A 21,394-nucleotide genomic window follows, 5' to 3' on the forward strand; every position below is an offset into this window, starting at 1 on the left:
CCAAACGAATAATTGGGTGTGGTTGTTAGACCCCCGCCTTTTCAGATTCCACCGAGCATTGGTCTAACATATTTATTTTCTAAAATCTTTATCTTTAGTTGGTATTGCCGTGATGATAAGAATTAAGAAACTCTGCAAGGTCGTATATCGCAGCGAAGGAAGTTCTTTAGAGAGTAGTTCATGCTCATCATGCTGAAACTTGGGCTTTACTAGAAGCTACGCAATGGGCCAAAGCACAAACCGTCTGATCTTTAAATTTGAATGTAAAATACCAGTTTTGTCTATAAGTTAATGTTGGTTTGCCGTTTCCACCTTAACAATTAATCTTCTTCTCTGTTAAATATGTGTATTCACTTATGTAAACAACAGTGTAACAGGGGTTGTACATATGTTCCTAGGATGTGCAATAAAACAACAGGTTGTCTAGCTAGCCAAATGTATATGTAAGTTATGTAATGCTGGAGAATAGTGGCACGAGCCTCCAAATAATCTTCCTGTAAATCTTTTTATGTATGTATCTTTCACTTCACAATATTTTCCTTTGTCAAAAAAGAAAAAGGATTATCCCTGTTCGCATTCTAGAATAAAACTACTGTCTACAGTAGCCAAAGTGCCAAACCGTTGACACCACTACTTAATCTTTGTTTAACTAGGAGTCAGTAGAAATCTTAGGTCAGAAAATCTGTTCTACTAACTACCACAAGAAAAGGATTGGATTCCTCATTGGCAACATCTAGGGAAAATGAATTAAGAAAAAGAAAGTAATTGTGAATCTAGCCAAGACCCACCTAAGTTAAACCTTTATTTATCCAATTCAAAACCAATAGAATTCCAGAAACAAAATCCCTTTCATAATGTGAGTACTTGAACCATGTGACGTAGCAATAGAAAATCAGGACAGAGCTGCTGTATAGCTTTGTCTAAGCCAAACATAAAGAAACTAGTGGGCATAAGAAACCCTAAAAGGTTCTCTAAGAATAAAAAGAAACCTAAAAAGGATGAAACCAAAACACAAATTTAATTAGCGATAGTGAAATGGAGAAAAGCCATCAGCTTGACCATCTAAATCCACTGAACCAACTCATACTTTGTATTTCAACACATGTTAAAATACAAACACCATTCGATCTAAAATTTATGGGTCTCACATCCACTATGGAAACATCTAAAACCGTACAACAATATTACTAAATTAATCAAATACATTCGGTTGCATGAAATTTGAAGGCAATCTTCTCCATCACTTACTAATTATTACTACTAGTAGTACATGCATGCCAAAGTTTTCCCAAAGGAGAACTATTTAAGGAACAGAAGAAGACTCACAGAAAGGAAAGAACATGGAGGAAGGAGGATCAGGAGGAGAAGTTAGATTCAGAGGAGTAAGGAAAAGGCCATGGGGAAAATACGCGGCGGAGATTCGTGATTCGAGAAAACAAGGCGTACGCGTATGGTTGGGCACATTTAATTCCGCCGAAGAAGCGGCTCGAGCTTATGATAAAGCTGCTTTTGAAATGAGAGGTTCGTTAGCTGTTCTTAACTTTCCTAATGAATATCCTTCTATGAGTACTCGTGGTAACGCTTCTGCTTCGTCATCGGGCGAGAAACAAGTTTTTGAATTTGAGTATTATGATGATCAACTACTGGAAGATATGCTTGGGTATGAAGAAGAGAATAAGAAAAAAGGGAGAAAATGATCAATCAAACAAATGTACTACTGATGAATTAGTTCATTAGAACTACTTCATATTTACTAATTAATTAAGTAACTATGATTTCCATAAATCTATATTACAATCAAGTAGATCCCAACGTACCCATTTTGGTTTTTATCTTGATTACAAATATTTTGGGATGGATTTATATAATGTAATGTGTGTGACAGTGTGTGTTTTCTCAATGTAAATGTTAAGATTGAAGTATCAATAAAAAGCTTAACTAATTATATATATATATATATATTTACATGTAATTCATAGATTAGCTATAACTGATAATCGCATTCACGTTGATCGAACTGGAATATGTCATGTTTTCTTGGGTCTGAAAGGGCATAAGTATGAGATCTGATTATTGATCAGTAAATGTGAAACTGGTATCTTAGAGAGGAAAACAGTTAAAATGCGATGATCAACAGTATACAACGTTAACCAGGTGGAAGATATTCTTTTGTTTTCACGGAAACCAAGAAGAAAGATGTAAATCATGTGAGGTAATAAAAATGTCAATTATGTTGTCTGCATTTTCCTCATGTTCCTATTTTTGTTTTTATCTCTGGACCATAAACTGATCTAATGTTTTTACTGACTGATAGCCTCTGGAGATATATGCGGTCGATAAGCTTTCTAGTAGCCGTACATTTCTTTGTATGCTATACCCGTTGTATAAGGAAGAACTGGTTAACCCCTTGTAGTTTGACTTGCACACGATGCCCAATCATTCGTTCACCTATGTGACTCTGCCTGATGTCTTTCACTACACAAAAACCAGTCAATGAGGGAGGGACATGATCAAGCAATATGTTATTTCCAAGAAAACCTGAAATGTGAACTGTTACTGGCAGGGCAATGAACTGAAGTTACCATTTTTGCCTGCGGCAGAACATAAAGCTAATGATACAGAGTAGAAGCCGTGTATAGTTTGTCGATTCATTTTCCTCGCTGATCTCCATATGCGATTCATTTTCCTCGCTGATCTCCATATGCGTGTTCCCTTCCAATGCTCTGGAACTGCAAATTCATTTTACAGACTTTTTCAACTTCTCTTAGCATGTACTCCTTAGAGGATAGGTATCCCAATAAACGAGAAAATAAATCGTGTTTCAAAATACTTTCAAGACAAAGTTTCTAGAAAAGAATCAAGTCTACTTCAACGAATGCTCTCAACAAACAAGAGATACAAGATATGGGTACATTGAAGCAGTAGTCTGCTATATGACTACATGAGGAAACTGACATGCAGTATAGGAGTATACAATAGAATAACTTGGTCGCATTGATAGAATGAACTGGGTGTAGCCCAATCAGGTAAACTTTTGGTACACAAATCTATTTGGGAGGGTCACAATCCTCTTGGGCCTAGTAATCTATCTGAGCTTTTCAAGAAAAATTTGACTTTCTATACGTATTCAAAGTGGGATCACATGTAACTTACGACTTCCTTCTCGAGGAACCAAGCAAAGATCTACGGTATGGGAGAACAGGCATTCGTTTGCCTGGGTGAGTGAATTGAAGCACGCCATGAATCCAATTCTGATGGGTAGCTTGTCCACTTCATGAGCTACCTGCAAATACCACGTAAAAACCTATAAAATTATCCATGCAGAAGTAACTTAGATCCTATGATATATATACCTTGATCAATGACAAGCTAATAGGAGTTACTACGCTCTGTGCATACCAGCACTTAACAATCTATAGTATCAGTCCTACTTTTGAGTGTCGACAACCTGTGAATCCTTCATAACTCAATTATTCAGATTCTCCCACCACATCATTTCTAAAGACAAAAAGTAGTCTAGCTAGCAACAAAACTGTCTAGTCAAGGGTGGTTACATCCGAATCCTCTCCAAATGGGCATATGCTTCCATGTGCTTCGTTGAATAGACAGATACTCTGAGATGTATTTTGTAGCATCATATAGAATATAGAGCAAAAGTTAAGTCTAGATAACGCTCATAAAGAGCTCAATTATCACAGTCTAGCTATCACTTGCAAGAAAATGAAGATGCTCAAGAGTAAATTCATTTGTGGTCTTAATATGGTCCATCAACCTTCCTGCTGTTGCCACCAAAATATCAACTTGCTTTCAAATTCTTTTTCTGGCTCATACCTGCAGGCTACAAGCTTGATCAGACCGCTTAATGAACTGGGAGATCTCATCTGAAACTAGGGTTTGACCAATTGCTAAACCAACAGATAAGCCCACTGCTGGTGCTATAGATTCATCAAATTCATTCAAATTCCCTGTAACACCAAAGCCAAAATGAAACACTAAAAAAAAAGAACAAAATTTAGAAAGATCACAAAATTTTGAGAAACCAATTCCCTTTCATGACGTGAGTTGAACTACGTACGATGACATAGTTGTGATTCTTGTGAACAGAAAATCAGTAGAGAGCTTTTCTGTCTTGAGGCAAACATAAAAAAAAAGCTAGTGGGTATAAGAAACCTAAAAGGTTCTCAAAGAATAAAAAGAAACCCTATAAAGGATGAAACCAACACGCAAATTGATTAGAGATAGTGAAATGGGAAGAGAAAAAAAAAAGTAAAGCCATCAGTTTGACCATCTAAATCCAGTGAACCAACACATAACCACATACTTAGTATTTCAGCACATGTGAATATTCGAACACCATTAGATCGAAATTTTAAGGGGTCCCACATCAAACATCTAAAGCCACACAACAAAATTACTTATTTAAATACATTCCATTGCATGAAATTTAAAGTCAGTCTTCTTCATCACTGACTAGTTACTACTACTAGTATATGCATGCAAAGGTTGCCTAGAAACAACTATTTTAAGGAATGGAAGGAGGCTCCCAGAAAGGAAAGAACATGGAGGAAGGAGGATCAGGAGGCGAAGTTAGATACAGAGGAGTAAGGAAAAGGCCATGGGGAAAATACGCGGCTGAGATACGTGATTTGCGTAAACAAGGTGCGCGTGCATGGTTAGGCACGTTTAATACCGCAGAAGAAGCGGCTCGAGCTTATGATAAAGCTGCTTTTGAAATGAGAGGTTCGTTAGCTGTTCTTAACTTTCCTAATGAGTATCCTTCTATGAATACTCGTGGTAATGTTTCTTCTTCGTCATCGGGCGGGAAACAAGTTTTTGAATTTGATTATTATGATGATCAACTATTGGAAGATATGCTTGGGTCTGAAGAAGAAGAGAATAAGAAAAAAGGGAGAAAATGAAAATTAGCAATCAAAAAAATGTACTAATGATGAATTAGTTCATTAGAACTACTTCATAGTACTAATTAAATATATATTTTCGATAAATCTATCTTATAAGTATATCCCAGCGGTACCTATTTTCGTTTCGATCTTGATTAATATTTAGGGATGGATTTTATATAATCTAATCTGAACCTATATTAAAAAAAAAATGGGATGAAAGACTTAAAAGTTAGTGTACGTACATGAAAATAAATTTAAAGATGATTACGGCAATGGTTGCTAAATTATTATGTTTGAGCCTATCTGTATTTTCTTTGTGATATAGACCCGTTATGTAATTTATAGTGAGAGTACGTGAACACATATCAGTAGGTATGTCGTTAAAAATAAAGAATGAGCGTTCAAAATCTAATCAAGCTAGTATTTGGATGAGTTGTATGAGCACACATACAGTAATCTGAGTACTCTGTGAAGTTGCATCGCATTACTGAATGTTGAAGGAGTTGTGGGGCCATAAAAGATGAGATTACCCCCCTGGACATTTTCTTTGAATTTTATCCTTGCTTTCATGTTAATGTAACTGTAGAGGCACAAATATAATATAATCTAAGTTTGAGATTTTTTCCAGTTTTTACCCATTTTTTTTTATATTACCCTTAAAAATCTACGTAAATAATCGTTATGTCCATCTCTAGCATTTTAGGTTTGTCCCTAGCAAAATAACATAATAAAAGTGGAGAAAAATATGTAGGTTTCTTCACTTTACCAAATAAGCAAGAACTAAAACCAGCAGTACCATGGCGAATCAAATTATCCGCTAAAGATGACTTATTGTGACATATGCACCGTATATAAGAAGAATGTTACGTTTTTGCATAACGACAAACTATTTTGCTTAATTGATGGGGATTTTAATAAAGTGCCACACTTCCAATATGTAGTTTCTGAAAATGCTACCGTTTTTTCAGACTTTATTAAATGCCATATTCTTGACTTTTTTCATCCCATTTTTTAGAAAAACAGCTAACAGCCGTTAGTGTCTACGTGAAAATAATTATGTCTTGGTAAAAGACTGTTCAGCCCTTAAATTGTCTGACTCGGGTCTATTAAGCTCACTTATGAATTTCAGTGGGGAAGACCAAACAAGAGGCTCTGCTGCTGAAGGGTTTAGCAATGCAGCACATGCTCCATGTTTATACTTGACTGCAACTAAGTATGGAATTCACTGTCCAATAAAATGCGAAAAACATTCAGGTCGTTTTTGACGAGCCGTTAAATGTAATGGAGTTGCTCCTTTACCATCTCTAACATTTACGAATCTTGCAAATCCCATGTTTTCATTTTAACCCCAAATTAGCTAAATCAGTGAAATATTTTTCCTAAAATCAAATGCATTTCTAAAAATGGTTAAAAATCAAAAGTAATGCATACCAAGAATCTGCAACTGGGGTCGACTGTGCTGCCGAAAGAATGGCTTGTAAGCAGTCAGAATGACCATAATAAGCAGCGTAATGTAAACAAGTTCTTCCACTTAGCGAATCAAACATCAGTATCTGACCAAATATCATACACAATCAACAATAAGTCCCCGTTTCTAATGGAGTCTACACCAATCAAAACAAACCCCGAAAGGGCCAAAACAGAACTGCTCACATCATCACCAAAACAGAGATCCTTACTTGTTTATTCCGATTCAGTATATCTGGAAACAAAATCAACATTAACTGATTTCCCCAACATCATGGAAACAATCTGTAACAAAACCCCATTAACAAAAAATCAGGAAAAAAATCCTCTCACAGACAACTTCACAAAAAGTTAAACTGCAACTAGTGTCTTTTACCTGGATCTGACCATTAGCGGCAGCAATATGAAGAGAAGAAAGTTTATCACAAACAGTGAGTTGATGTATCAAACTTGGGTTTCTTCTTAAAAGACTCTCAATACATCCTAAATCACCAATTTTAATTGCATTAAACAACCCACCATCATCACTATTTCTGATACAACTTAACTCTTTCTATTCGATCGGAGAAAGAGAAGAGGAAGAAGAAAGTTATGAGTTAGTCTATGTTTGTGCCACTTCGATGGAAACAGAAGAGGGAAAACGTGCGCAGTAGTAGAAATTTAGAGGATATTTGTGTAATTTACTCAGCAAAAACTCTTCTGATTTAGGGCAAAATTAATTAAGTCAATAAGGGCTGACCAATCACGTGGACCTTGACGGAATTGATAACGATTGTGGCATTAAATAAACTCTGAAAACGGTGGCATTTTCTTGAATCGGGATTTGTAAGTGTGGTAGTTCGTTAAAAATCCCATTGATAAAGAAGGGAGACGAAGTAACGGAAGCTAGTGTTCTTCTCCTGCCTATGTTATTAGGAACTATTAAGAGATATTTTGGTATTGTTAGAGAGACGCAAGACCACTATCTTCATTAAAGGGACATTAAAACCTTTATTCAAAAGACTGATTACAAAAAAGATCTGCTCTTTCAATCATTTGTTTGTAAAATTTATGTCATGGAGAAATGCATCCATAATTGACTCTCACTAATCTATACATTAATTTAAACTCAACTACACCTTAACAACTATTGAATGCCCTAAGGGAACTACATAACTAGAATTTGATCATGACCAACCTACACATAATCCACACATTGAATATGTTACAGTTTAAACTTAACTGATACTCTAAGTAAAAAAAAAACAACAATTTATTGCTTCTTCCTCTGTTATCTCTATCTTAATAAGTTACAGTTAGTTGTAAACCCTATAACCTGTAACTGTAAGAGTCTCATATAAGTAAGGATACGTATATTCACATAAGGAAATGTAGAATATTTTCCTATAAAATATTTCTTGAGTTGGTATCAGCCAGATATCTTGTTAACCACGCCTTATCTCTTCCAAATCAATCAAAGCCAACACATTTACAGTACTTCTACGTACAACTACATATCAACCACTTAGCTAGTCAACGTCAAACTCAGTGAAACCAATATCTGCTATGGAAAACATAATTTATGTCTTTCCTAAAAGGCTATAAGTTGAAAGTATTAGAGCACTGCTCGGTCGAACTCGCATGCGTTGCTATCTTAAGCATGTTTGTCATTGTTAGTGATCAAAACTATAAGTCTTGATTTTTATCCTATTTATAGATGTCTCGGACTAGGACATAAATAGTGTAGTTGAGCTTAGATTTCACAGAGTTCATCATTTGAAGACGAAGAACTACTAAGGGGAGCTTGTGAAACTTCTTCGACAAAAGGTATGTGGAGACTTGAACTCATCTATCACTTGGAAAGTCTATTTCTACTATCTCCTATATTGAGACATAAGTCGTGTTACGATATAGTTTTCTCTATATGCATTTGATATTTCGAGCTGAGTATATCTCGCTTACATATTTCTCGAAATATGTGTTGGTAAGCTTTCGCTTCGACCAGGGACGGGCCTATCAAGAGGCTAAAGGAGGCTATAGCCCGTCCCTAATTTTTGGGTAACAAAATTTTAGTCTAGAAACTTAGGTTAAATTTTATGTTTAGCCCACATATTAGTTGTATTTAGCTAATTGTATGTGATTTTTAGACCATACTATGAGATGATCAAAATTTAAGTCATGTTTAAAGTAAATAATCTTCTTCTACTCACTACCTTTCTACTCCTACTTTCTTCTCTTTTGGTAATCACTTTGTATTTATGTTATTTGTGTTCGTTTTAACTTTTACCTCCCTACCTATTTAGTATTGTACGGGTGTTGATGGTGGATTTTAGTTCAGGGCTAAAATTGTAAAACCAAATTTGTGCGCTGACATCCTGCAAAGGATAAAGCCACTGATAAGTAATGAATACTTCTTCACTTTACTAATTCACCTAGAATGGAGCATGTGGCAACAATCCCAGTATTCATTGAATCAAATACAAAAAAGTCATCCAGGTTGGAGCATGTAGCAACAATCCCATATACCCTGTGAATTTACAGCATTATTAATTAATGCATGACTAGCCTTGTATTTCCTGTGTTGTTCCCGAAGAACTTTCATTATTAGTGCGGCATGACGACTGAGTGTTGCTCTCAGCAGAGTAACACGATTCTCCAAGTGTTAATAGTGAGGTATGCACGAAATACCCGTACATGCCACATCTCTCGGTGTGTTATACTACCCCGATTGAGCCCACCTCTCTCGGTGTGTTATACTAGCCCGATTGAGCATACATCTCTCGGTGTGTTATACTAGACCGATTGAGCATATTTGAATCTGCACTGACAGTCTCAGAAACAATCACGACCACTCAAGTTGGCCGCATGATTTAACCAGCCTAGACGATCCTCAGCAGGAACAGGCTACCATTTTAATGACCACCAGCGGGCGCGTTGATGCCCTGGTCGGTCGAATACATACCACGCCTCCCAAGAAACCACCGAACACCAGCCTAGAGTAGGATGGTTGGGTTATTATGGAGCATCTTGGAAAACATGTACGCCCAAGACTGCCAATGTCGGTCTCAAACAGATCATGGTCGTCCAACTTCACCGGCATGGTTGGACGACATAGATCGCCCCATGGCCGGTTGGACAAGCGTTTTCCTGCACACCGGCGGGCCCCCCTTCACGCCTGCATAATCGACCACCTCACGACCTAGCCAGGGAGAAGCAAACGCTCGCCCAAAGTTCGGCCGGCGTGATGCTTTAAGGGTCGCAGGAAATTCCACTAAAGGTCTTAAATTGATCACGACCATCCAACCTCACCAGCATGTTTGGATGGCTTAGATCAGACCCATAGCCGTCAGGCAGGTATTGGCATGTTCACCATCGGCCCAATGTGGGACCCACATGGTCGACCTCCCCAAAAGAGGGGCGTAGCTTGCCAATTCGTCCAGCGAAAGTAGCATGGACATGAAACCCTAATTAGGGTTTGCGGCATATCACATGTGTCGCAAATCAGTCGCGACCATCCATCTTCGCAGGCATAGATGGAGGGTGTAAATGTAGACTCAAAGGGTCCCAAGCATGTCAACACTATCGTCGTGGGCCCGTCTACATGCGTGACCAATCGGCCAAGGCCGACCATGGCTGGATTCCTCGATTCATGCGCCCAAACTAAGCATTGTCGCGCGGTTTCAATTGCAAACCGATCTCGACCACTCAACTTTGCCGGACAAATCGAGTGGCTTAGATCACGTCTGTATGTGACAGTGAGGTACGGACGTGTACACCGGCAAGCCGTCTACACGCATGTCCGGTCGGTCTTTCCAAAAACATCTCTCATGCATGGATTCGACCAAGTTTAAAAAAGGTACTTGCGCACCTCCTAAACCCTAATCTGACGGTCGCAGATGTGGGTCACAAGTCATCTCGTCCGTCCAACTTCGCCAGCTTGGACGGACAGCCTAAGACAGGATTTTGGCAACCAGTGAGGCATCACCACGATCACCGTCCATCACTCTTCCACATGGGGTGATCGGCCAAATCAGGGCTTGCCTGTATAGCCTCCAAACGATCACTCGAAGATGGCTGGACGTGATGTTATTTTAAGACGCTTAAATCCGTGACTTACTCCGTTAAGCCTTAAAACAGCGATGCTTCATACATGCTGAATATATTCGATGCATTACCTGCATAGAATACACATGATATTTCATAAATATTAACTTCCTAAATAACTTAGTTATTTAATCTAGCATCACATGCTACTTTATGTGGGTCCCACATCTACACATTCGAGACATCAAGCATGTCACACACTGGGGGATCCATACTGAGGTATTGGTATGGCGGTTTACAACGTGCATCATGCAACGCGCCATCACAAGAACGTGTCAGGAAGACATGGACGGTTAGTGATGATGGGAGAAGTGGGCAACACTGGTCGTGTGACACTAACACACAACTCCACTAATCCATCACTCCACTTCCTCCACTTCCCATGAGAGACGTGGGTTAGGCTCAATGACTTGTATAAATAGGTTCTTCTCCATATTTCCAAAGAACAAGACAAGACAAAACAGAAATCAAGTGTGGATACAATGTATTCCAACCCCATAACTGATAGCTTACATTCTTCAAGCCAGATCCGCTTTCTGATACAAGTCATACATAGCCAATACCTTCACAATCTCAACACCTTCTTCGCTTCCCTCCCTAAGATCAACCCCATCTCCTTCACTTTGTGACCGAAGCAAGTCTGGAACGGCCATTTCTTGGTTTAGGCCAGAGTTGTACAGATTGATTTCTCGAATCACAAGCACTCCTGTGCAGTACATTTGTTTAGGGTTTAGATTCATTTCTCATCCACACACCCCAAATTACCAAAACCGGCAGAAATAGTTTTCACCCGTAAACAATTGGCGACCACAGTGGGAGATTAATCTCTCGGTTGCAAAATCAATTTTTCAACTTCATTTTAATTTGTTCATATTACAAAATGGTGGATATTAGGTCTGAATCAGCAACCAATCCCGACAGAGCCAGCGCCGACAACACTCTCGGCGTTGATATCCCGATTGGTGGTGTTACCTGTCAATGCAATCAATGTATCTCGTGGAATTATGTCCTCTACCACCAGCACCAGCGGAGCAGGAGGAGATATTCCATTAGGTGTGACGCCTCCTATCACCAGAGCCAGAGCATCTGCAAATCCCGGCGTCTCATCGAGTATAACGCCTCGTCCGTCACCAGGGCAACTACCACTCCTGCCTCAGGACGAGGAGCCGGAGGAGCCATAGGAAGACAACCCCCTATTATTATGGTGGATTTGATGGAGAGACAAGAAGTCCTTCCTAAGGCACAGACGGATATGGCTGCAACTCAGAAAGAGGTACTCACTTTTCTCAAGATATTAACTGATCGGTTTCCACAAGAGCCAAGACAGCCCCTGGAGCCAACAAGGAACGCATTCAACGCACCCGGAGCAGGTACTTCAGCGGCCCGGGCCTACATGGACCTGATCAAATAAGCGGTAAACGACACCTCCTCATCAAGATGACATCAGATATGAGCGGTCATGTCATGGAGACTCCTACACTGGGGACTGATCCTCACAACGATCCTCCTCAAGTCAATAGTTTCACTACGAACCGGAGGACAGTGGATCAGGAAGCGGATTCTCTAGTAGAAAGTTTGTGTGAACTTTTACACCTCTCGAAGAATCAGCGGGCGGAGACGTTTGCTGCAATCAACCAGATAGCCCTGGACGTGCACCTAACTCCTCCACGTCCAGAAGTCTCAAACGTACCAGAAACATCTGTGAATAATGTTACATTTACAGAGGACGACATGATGGCGGAAGAAGGTCACAACCGGACCCTGCATGTTACTGCACGCATAAAGGATTCAGAGTTCAAGAGAGCCCTCATCGACACAGGAGCGTCTTCGAATGTGATTACCCTCAAAACTCTCAGGACATCCAAGGTCCGCCCATGCAAGATCGTACGACAGCCTACCACAATGACAGACTTTGAAGTAAACCAGAATAGCATATACGGGTATGTCAATCCGAATTTATCAATAGGACCCGTTCAGTCAAAAGTGAAATTCGAAGTCATAGAGAAGGAGCCGGACTACCATATGATACTAGGGAGACCATGGATTCATGAAAATAGGATCGTCCCTTCAGCATATCACTAGTGCCTGAAGACTATGCTGAATGAAGAAGTCGTTAGTATTCCTGCATCATTATCTCCATACGCACCAATATGCGGAGTGGAACTGTTCGAATCGAGGGAAGCTCTGCAGGAAGAGTCATACAAAGTCCATTGCATCCCACTCCCCACATGGGTGTCAATCCAGGAGGAGGACCAACTCGCATCATTGAGGGATAAGCCCCACGATGCATCTTTGCTGAAGAAACATTCTTCTTCATCCGGTGAAGCCGAAACCCATGTTCATACCAAGAGGGAACGAACTTTTGTGGCGAGTCGTGACCAGAAAGGGAAAACGGTATACCGACGCTGCTATTATCAATTAGCAGGGGAGACTGTTACCCAGTCTCTCCACCCAATGGAATGCTAGAACAACCACAAGAAGAAGTGCTAGATGCTCCACAACAGCTGCAAGATGGCACCAACTCCACAACTGATGAGATTGAAATCGTTGAGGAATCTCCTAGGCCTATCTCCATCAGCTCAACCCTGTGTACGGATGAACGCACGAAGCTCGTGGAACTTCTCAAATAGTACCAGGACATATTCGCTTGGAGTCGCAGTTCATACACGGGGAAAATGGACAGATAAGGTGTTGCATGGACTTGAACAGATGTTGCCTCAAAAACGATTCTCCTCTACCTAACATCGACATGTTAGAAGATGCAACCAGCGGACATGGCATGTTCTCCTCCATGGATGGATGTAGCAGCTACAACCAGATAAGGATGTACGAGCATGACGCAAGTAAGATAGCTTTTCGAACTCCTCTCGGAAATTTTATTATATTGTACTGCCATTTGGTTTAAAGAATGCCGGTGCAACGTATCAATGCTCTATGACGGCAATCTTCCACTGGAGCCGATACCTCAAGGGAGCAGCCTCAAGAAGATAACGATGCCCACGCGTCATGTCGAGCAAGATCCGGGCGAGTCACTCTATCAGATGATGGTGCATGTCTATCGTGCTATGTTGGAGAATCTGCGCTTTTGGTCATCCTCTGAAACTGATGAACGCTCATCTGCAACAGCATCTGCCTTGCTACCAGTTTCGCTAAAGCAGTAAGAGGAAAACCACCGAGATACAACATCCTGCGCACCAACTCCAACTCCAGTACCGCATACACTACTGCTACAATGATGAAACAACGTCCAAGATGACGGAAGAAACATTAAGAGACGCTTTCAGAATTTCGTCTCCCGTAGAAGAAGGAGTTGCGTTACCAAAGGAGTGTGACTGGGGACTTCTTAGCGCGTTGTCCATATCAAACATGGATGCAATCACGCTATCATTATGATTCCAAGATGTTAAAATACGAGTATACAGTCAAGAGAACAGACGTATTGTCAAAAATCAGTGATATTCCTGGATGTCTATGAAACGCAACGTAGTAAAGATGGCCTCATGAAACCAGCGTGACAACATCTATCAAGTCGAAGGCTCAGTGGATACTTGTGGGCAGGGTACTGTCTCCCTCTTTTTCATTCCAGAGGCAACATTAAGAAGTTATCGGTTCCATCATGCTTCTCGCTCTAATAACGAGACACCGCCAATGCCTGAGCTTCACCATGGCAACAACCACTACGAACAGAGATAGAACCATGTAAACCACGCTTGGAGACTGAGGCTCAGCATGAAGTTCCTTCACCGTCAGTCTAGAAATTCTTCAACACGAGAGAGATGGTCAATCAAGAAGCATGGAATTCGCAAGGGTAAATCAAACTGAAGAGGAAGCCACTTCAACGCTCCCTCCAGCAGAAGCTGCTTCAATGGTCTATTCAAGAGCCACCTCAATGCTCTCTCTGGGACCCACATTCGCTTCAGAATCCTTCTTCAATGCTCTCTCCAGAAGCCACCTCCACATTCGCTTCAGAAGCTGCTTCAACGCTCTCCAGGACTTGCTCGCTCCAGAAGCTGCTTCACGCTCTCCAGGACTTGCTCGCTCCAGAAGCTGCTTCAACGCTCTCCAGGACTTGCTCGCTCCAGAAGCTGCTTCAACGCTCTCCAGGACCTGCTCGCTCCAGAAGCTGCTTCAACGTTCTCTGCAGGACCCACATTCCCATTTGAGCACACATGGTTCATTTTTGAGCAAAGCAAGCATGCGGTGGGTCCCACGTTCGAGCAGGCAGCAAGGCCGGTGTTTGGTCAAGCTAGCTGGGTCGGTGTTTTGTCGAAGTATCAAGGATGAAACTCGATCAACACATCAACCGTACGGGCAAAGCAGGCACAGGATAGGGCTGACGTTTGAAACATGTACATGGTGGACCCGTGTTTGATCGAAGCATGAACATCTTCCCATGTTCAAAGCAAGCATGCTTACATCAGGTCCCACGTTCGACCAAAGCAGGCACGCAGTGGACCCACATTTAACCGAAGCAGGCATAACAAGCCCACGTTCGAACAAGCAGGCACATTATGAATCCCACGATCGAGCGAAGCAGGCTCAGAAGTCCGTCGAGCAGGCACATCAGCCCCACGTTCGAGCAGAGCAATCACGAAGCAGGCTCTCGACCGAAGCAGGAATAGCAAGGTCGATCGAAGCAGCCAACACCGACATCATGCTAGGGGAACGTTCGCCTGGACGCCTCTTGAACGTGACATGCTCCAAGGATAAGACGACCCGTCTCTCCTGGTAACATCTAACTTTGTCTCATAAGTTTTATCTGTATATGTCACCATCTCATGCCTACCCCACATGATGCAACCATTATGTGCTAGGCAGGGGACTTAATGTTGATGGTGGATTATAGTTCATGGCTAAAATTGTAAAACCAAATTTATGCGCTGACATCCGGCAAAGGATAAAGCCACTGATAAGTAATGAATACTTCTTCACTTTACTAATTCACCTAGAATGGAGCATGTGGCAACAATCCCAGTATTCTGTGAATTAAATACACAAAAGTCATCCAGGTTGGAGCATGTAGAAACAATCCCATATACCCTGTGAATTTACAGCATTATTAATTAATGCATGACTAGCCTTGTATTTCCTGTGCTATTCCCGCAGAACTCTCATTATTAGTGCGGCGTGACGACTGAGTGTTGCTCTGAGCAGAGTAGCACGAATCTCCAAGTGTTAATAGTGAGGCATGCACGAAATACCCGTACAGGCCACATCTCTCGGTGTGTTATACTACCCCGATTGAGCCCACCTCTCTCGGTGTGTTATACTATCCCGATTGAGCATACATCTCTCGGTGTGTTATACTAGCCCGATTGAGCATATTTGAATCTGGACTGACAGTCTCAGAAACAATCACGACCACGCAAGTTGGCCGCATGATTTAACCAGCCTAGACGATCCTCAACAGGAGCAGGCTACCATCTTAATGACCACCAGCGGGACCGTTTATGCCCTGGTCGGTCGAATACATACCACGCCTCCCAAACAACCACTGAACACCAGCCTAGAGTATGATGGTTGGGCTGGTATGGAGCATCTTAGAAAAAATGTACGCACAAGACTGCCAATGTCGGTCTCAAACAGATCACGACCGTCCAATTTCACCGGCATGGTTGGACGACATAGATCGCCCCATGGCCAGTTGGACAAGCGTTGTCCTGCACACCGGCGGGCCCCCCTTCACGCCTGCATAATCAACCACCTCACGACCTAGCCAGGGAGAAGCAAACGCTCGCCCAAAGTTCGGCCGGCATGATGCTTTAAGGGTCGCAGGAAATTCCACTAAAGGTCTTAAATTGATCACGACCATCCAACTCACCAGCATGTTTGGATGGCTTAGATCAAACCCATATCCGTCAGGCAGGTATTGGCATGTTCACCACCGGCCTAATGTCGTCCCCACATGGTCGGCCTCCCCAAAAGAGGAGCGTAGCTCGCCAATTCGTCCAGCCAAAGTAGCGTGGACATGAAACCTTAATTAGGGTTTGCGGCATATCACATGTGTCGCAAATCAGTCGCGACCATCCATCTTTGCTGGCATAGATGAAGGGTGTAGATGTAGACTCAAAGGGTCCCAAGCATGTCAACACTATCGTCGTGGGCCCGTCTACATGCGTGACCAATCGTCCAAGGCCGACCATGGCTGGATGCCTCGATTCGTGCGCCCAAACTAGGCATGGTCGCGCGGTTCCAATTGCAAGCGGATCTCGACCACTCAACTTTGCCGGACAAATCGAGTGGCTTAGATCACATCTTCATGTGACAGTGAGGTATGGACGTGTACACCGGCAAGCCGTCTACACGCATGCCCGGTCGGTCTTTCCAAAAACATCTCCCATGCATGGATTCGACCAAGTTGAAAGAAGGTACTTGCGCACCTCTTAAACCCTAATATGACGGTCGCAGATGTGGATCGCAAGTCATCTCGTCCTTCCAACTTCGCCAGCGTGGGCGGACAGCCTAAGACAAGAGTTAGGCAACCAGTGAGGCATCACCATGATCACCGTCCATCACTCTTCCACATGGGGTTATCGGCCAAATCAGGGCTTGCCTCTATAGCCTCCAAACGATCACTCGAAGATGGCTGGACGTGATGTTATTTTAAGACGCTTAAATTCGTGACTTACTCCGTTAAGCCATAATTCAGCGATGCTTCATACATGCTGAATATATTCGATGCATTACCTGCATAGAATACACACGATATTTCATAAATATCGACTTCCTAAATAACTTAGTTATTTAATCTAGCATCACATGCTACTTTCTGTGGGTCCCACATCCACACATTCGAGACATCTAGCATGTCACAAACTGGGGGATACATACTGAGGTATTGGTCTGGCGGTTTACAACGTGCAACATGCAACGCGCCATCACAAGAACGTGTCATGAAGACATGGACGGTTAGTGATGATGGGAGAAGTGGGAAAGACTGGTCGTGTGACACTAACACACAACTCCACTACTCCATCACTCCACTTCCCATGAGAGACGTGGGTTAGGCTCAATGACTTGTATAAATAGGTTCTCCTTCATATTTCCAAAGAATTAGACAAAACATAAATCAAGTGTGGATACAATGTATTCCAACACAAGAACTGATAGCTTACATTCTGCAAGCCAGTCCAGCTTTCTGATACAAGTCATACATAGCCAACACCTTCATAATCTCAACACCTTTTTCGCTTCCCTCCCTAAGATCAACCCCATATCCTTCACTTTGTGGCCGAAGCAAGTCTGGAACGGACATTTCTTGGTTTAGGCCAGAGTTGTACAGATTGATTTCTCGAATCACAAGCACTCTCGTGCAGTGCATTTGTTTAGGGTTTAGATTCATTTCTCATCCACACACCCCAAATTACCAAAACCGGCAGAAATAGTTTTCACCCATAAACAACGGGTGAATCACTATTTGGCCACTAGTTATGTGATGTATTCCAAAAAAAAATTCTGCAGCCTTCGGCCGCATTATCGACTGTTACAATCCATCCCTACCCTAGGAAAAATCTGGGGTCCGTCCTTGGCTTCGACCAAGTTCATCTTATATCATGAGAAAATTGCCGAGTAACATCTTACATGGTTATTGTGATACAATCATTTGGTGTAAGACTTGGAATGTTTCGATAATGATTATTTCCATACCTTGAAAATTGCTTTGATGCTAATACTGTGTGAAAACGGAAATTGTCATTATAGAAGAATGTTTCAATGATTGAAATAAAGAGTTGATGATGTAACCATGTTTGGATATAAACATATATAGTGTGTTCGCACATCAGTGTATAATTATAAATCCACAAACCGGGAGCCAAGAGTATGCATATGTGTGTATACAAAATTGGTGAAGGAGACAAGATAAGTATGCGTACTCGTACGCATACTGGCGGAAGTTTTCGAACCGAAAATATCTCCTAAACTATTCACCTTAAGTATGTGTACCCGTACGCATACTGGCGGAAGTTTTCGAACCAAAAATTTCTGCTGAGTTTGGAAACTTAACAAACTCAAATCTGGTTGCTTAAGTACGCATACCCGTACGCATACTTAAGCTGGTTATTTTGTCAAATCGGTCAGTTCATGGACTTAAACATTTAAATCATAAGGAATGCAACCTTTGCAAATCGTGGCTATAATGTTCATGATTGATTCAAGTGAACCAAACCGATTTGGTTTCAATTGTGTTTTCTATAAAAATCGAAAAACTCTTTAACTAGATTCATTTGAGTCATTTGAACTAGTTATGGTTGAGATGAATAAGGTTGATATGAGAGGAATCATATGGCTAACCTCGGTTATCTATTTGTGAACCAACATGGTGTACACGTTTAGGTACGGTTACATAAACCTAAATGAGGGTACATTTCATTTGTGTGTAACAAGCTAAGTTCGATCTAAAGGTCGAAAGATATTAGCTTGGTTGAATCAGGTTTTTCATCTAACGGTGATTATTGAATGCTTTGTTACCAAGGTAACTTGGATTGCAAACCCTGATTTGAAAACTATATAAAAGAGAACTCTAACAACTGGGAAACCTAATCCCCACACCTCATGTGTGTTACTAGTTGCATAACTAGAGTCAATTCTCCTTTAACCTTAGGTTTCTTCTCGAGACCCTGTAGGTTAACGACTTGAAAACTTCATTGGGATTATGAAGCCAGATCCAACTATTATCTTTGTAGTTGCATGATCTGATCTTGCTGTTTCTATCATGTTGAGTGCAATTGAAATAATTGGCTCCAGATTTTATATCTCCGATAGGCAAGACAGAAAAGTAATCATAAACACTTCGTCTCATCATTTGTGATTCCACAATAACTTGTTTCGCTAGTCAATTAAGTTTATTGTGAGGTGATTGATAGTTCTAGGATGTTCTTTGGGAATATAAGTCCGGGTTATCAATTGGTTCTTGTTCACCTTGATTTATCAAAAGACGGAACAAAAACTATTAGGTATTTCTGTGGGAGACAGATTTATTCAGTCCTATAAACTTTTTTGTGTGAGACAGATTTGTCTATCAAGTCTTCGACTTTGGGTCGCAGCAACTTTTGGTTGTGGGTGAGATCAGCTAAGGGAATCAAGTGCGTAGTATCCTGTTGGGATCAGAGACTTAAGGAGCGCAATTGTACCTTGAATCAGTGTGAGATTGATTAGGTTTCAACTACAGTCCAGTCCGAAGTTAATTGGTAGTAGGCTAGTGTCTGTAGCGGCTTAATACAGTGTGGTGTTCAATCTGGACTAGGTACCGGGGTTTTTCTGCATTTGCGGTTTCCTCGTTAACAAAATTCTGGTGTCTGTGTTATTTCTTTTCCGCATTAAATTTTGTTATATAATTGAAATATCACAGGTTGTGCGTTAAGATCAATCAATTAAAATATCCAACCTTGGGTTGTTGATTTACATTGATTGACACTTGAACATTGGTCTTTGGTACCGTTCAAGTTACTCCTCCTATTCAATCGGGCTCGCAGATTTCTATTTGCTGATTGCGGATTGAGTTAATAGTTAGAGATATTAAACTCTTTGATATACTTTATTCTAGATTGAGTTTGAGTTTCTAGTTGGTTCTCCAGAAAGTATATTGGAGTAAGTCCTCTCAGATTCCCAAACGAATTGTTGGGTGTGGTTGTTAGACCCCCGCATTTTCAGAAAGGTTGCGCTGATGGGACATAATCAAAACCCCCAGGTACTATTCCTAACTTTGCAGATATTAATTCAGAGTTTACCAAATACGAGGATCAAGACAAACCCATGTTGGGTTGGTTGTTATCTTCACTCGTATAAGGTGTGATAAGTCATGTTGTTGGCTTAATTAGCCACTTCTCAACAAGTTTGGACACCTCTATAGAAGAAATTTGCGCCTCATACAAAAGTACGCATAAAATCACTTAAGATGATGATAGACACATTTTTGTGTCTACTTTTTCCTCAATGTCTGTATTGTTGGAACTCTATTTTTGTACTAATATTGTGTTTTTATGTATTTTTAGGAAATAAACATTTTTGGAAAATTCGGCTCGAAAATTTGATTTTGGCACCCGGAGGACAAGTGTTATTCGGACTCTCACTTTTGGATAAGGGGTAACCTAACTACTAAGGGGCAGCCCCAGGTCACCCCCAAGGCATCTGCTATTCGCACCCCCAGTTCAGGATAGGGGGCATATCATCTTCAACCTTTTTGAATTTCAAATTTTGGCGGGAAAAATTGTTCTTGAACTGTCGTGACTAAGGTTGAGGATTTGAAGGTGTTCCAGTGAGATTCAATGGCCCAAATTAAATGGGTTTGTTCCTAGGGCCTAGATAGAGCTGGTATGGGTGTTGGATTCGGTCAAAATTGGTTAGATAACCGGTGGGAATCAAATCAAGGAAAATATTCTATTCTTGGAATTCTTGGATGGAAGAGACGTGCATGGGTTGATTCTATTGGATGGAAACAATCCCTACAGCTCAGGGATGACGCGTGAGAAGAGATAAAACAGGGAAAAATCCGTAACAAATCAGAGAATTAAAGAAAAAATATTTCGGAATATTTTATTTAATGGCCGGATATTCTTGGAATTATTACGAGGATTTGAGTGACCTGTTGTGTATAAATAGGTCCCTAATGTCGAGAAGGAGGGGATAGAAAGTTGAGGGAGAGTTTGGAAGAGAATAGAGACGTAAAATCGAAGAACTAGGCGTTGTGAAGAAGAAGTTCCTGCTGCTGCTGGAACTGAAGAACACGAAGAACATTGGACGAGGCAGGAAAGTCGTTAAAAACTGTCGCTTTATTGCGACACTTTTCCACTCCTTTCCGCGACTGAGTCATTGTACCAACAGCACTATCTCTGTGTCGTTGATTCTGGACGCCTTCTGTGGGTCGCAGAATCCTGTTTTATACTATTTACTTCTCTTTCTCTTCATTGTAAAACACTTTTGAGCATCAATGAAATATTTTG

General features: G+C 41.1%; 3 protein-coding genes across 3 annotated transcripts; 2 read left to right on the forward strand and 1 right to left on the reverse strand.

The window, feature by feature from the left end:
- Positions 1–1,249: 1,249 nt before the first annotated feature.
- Positions 1,250–1,913, forward strand: LOC113353961 (ethylene-responsive transcription factor 14-like). Its single transcript, XM_026597428.1, has one exon. It carries the CDS (start codon positions 1,341–1,343, stop codon positions 1,695–1,697), a length of 357 nt encoding a protein of 118 aa, XP_026453213.1. The 5' UTR covers positions 1,250–1,340; the 3' UTR covers positions 1,698–1,913.
- A 330-nt stretch (positions 1,914–2,243) lies between these two features.
- On the reverse strand, positions 2,244–4,142 carry LOC113351976. The gene is made up of 5 exons (XM_026595868.1): positions 4,076–4,142; positions 3,832–3,965; positions 3,154–3,283; positions 2,583–2,729; positions 2,244–2,475 (listed from the first exon to the last, which is right to left on the reverse strand). Exons 1-5 carry the CDS (start codon positions 4,140–4,142, stop codon positions 2,372–2,374), a joined length of 582 nt encoding a protein of 193 aa, XP_026451653.1. The 3' UTR covers positions 2,244–2,371.
- Positions 4,143–4,470: 328 nt separating this feature from the next.
- LOC113353962 (ethylene-responsive transcription factor 14-like) lies at positions 4,471–5,191 on the forward strand. The gene has a single exon (XM_026597429.1). The coding sequence runs from the start codon at positions 4,530–4,532 to the stop codon at positions 4,917–4,919; it is 390 nt and encodes a 129-aa protein (XP_026453214.1). The 5' UTR covers positions 4,471–4,529; the 3' UTR covers positions 4,920–5,191.
- The last annotated feature ends 16,203 nt before the right edge of the window (positions 5,192–21,394 follow it).

The sequence above is a fragment of the Papaver somniferum genome, chromosome 2, assembly GCF_003573695.1.
Source record: "Papaver somniferum cultivar HN1 chromosome 2, ASM357369v1, whole genome shotgun sequence".
NCBI lineage: Eukaryota > Viridiplantae > Streptophyta > Magnoliopsida > Ranunculales > Papaveraceae > Papaver > Papaver somniferum.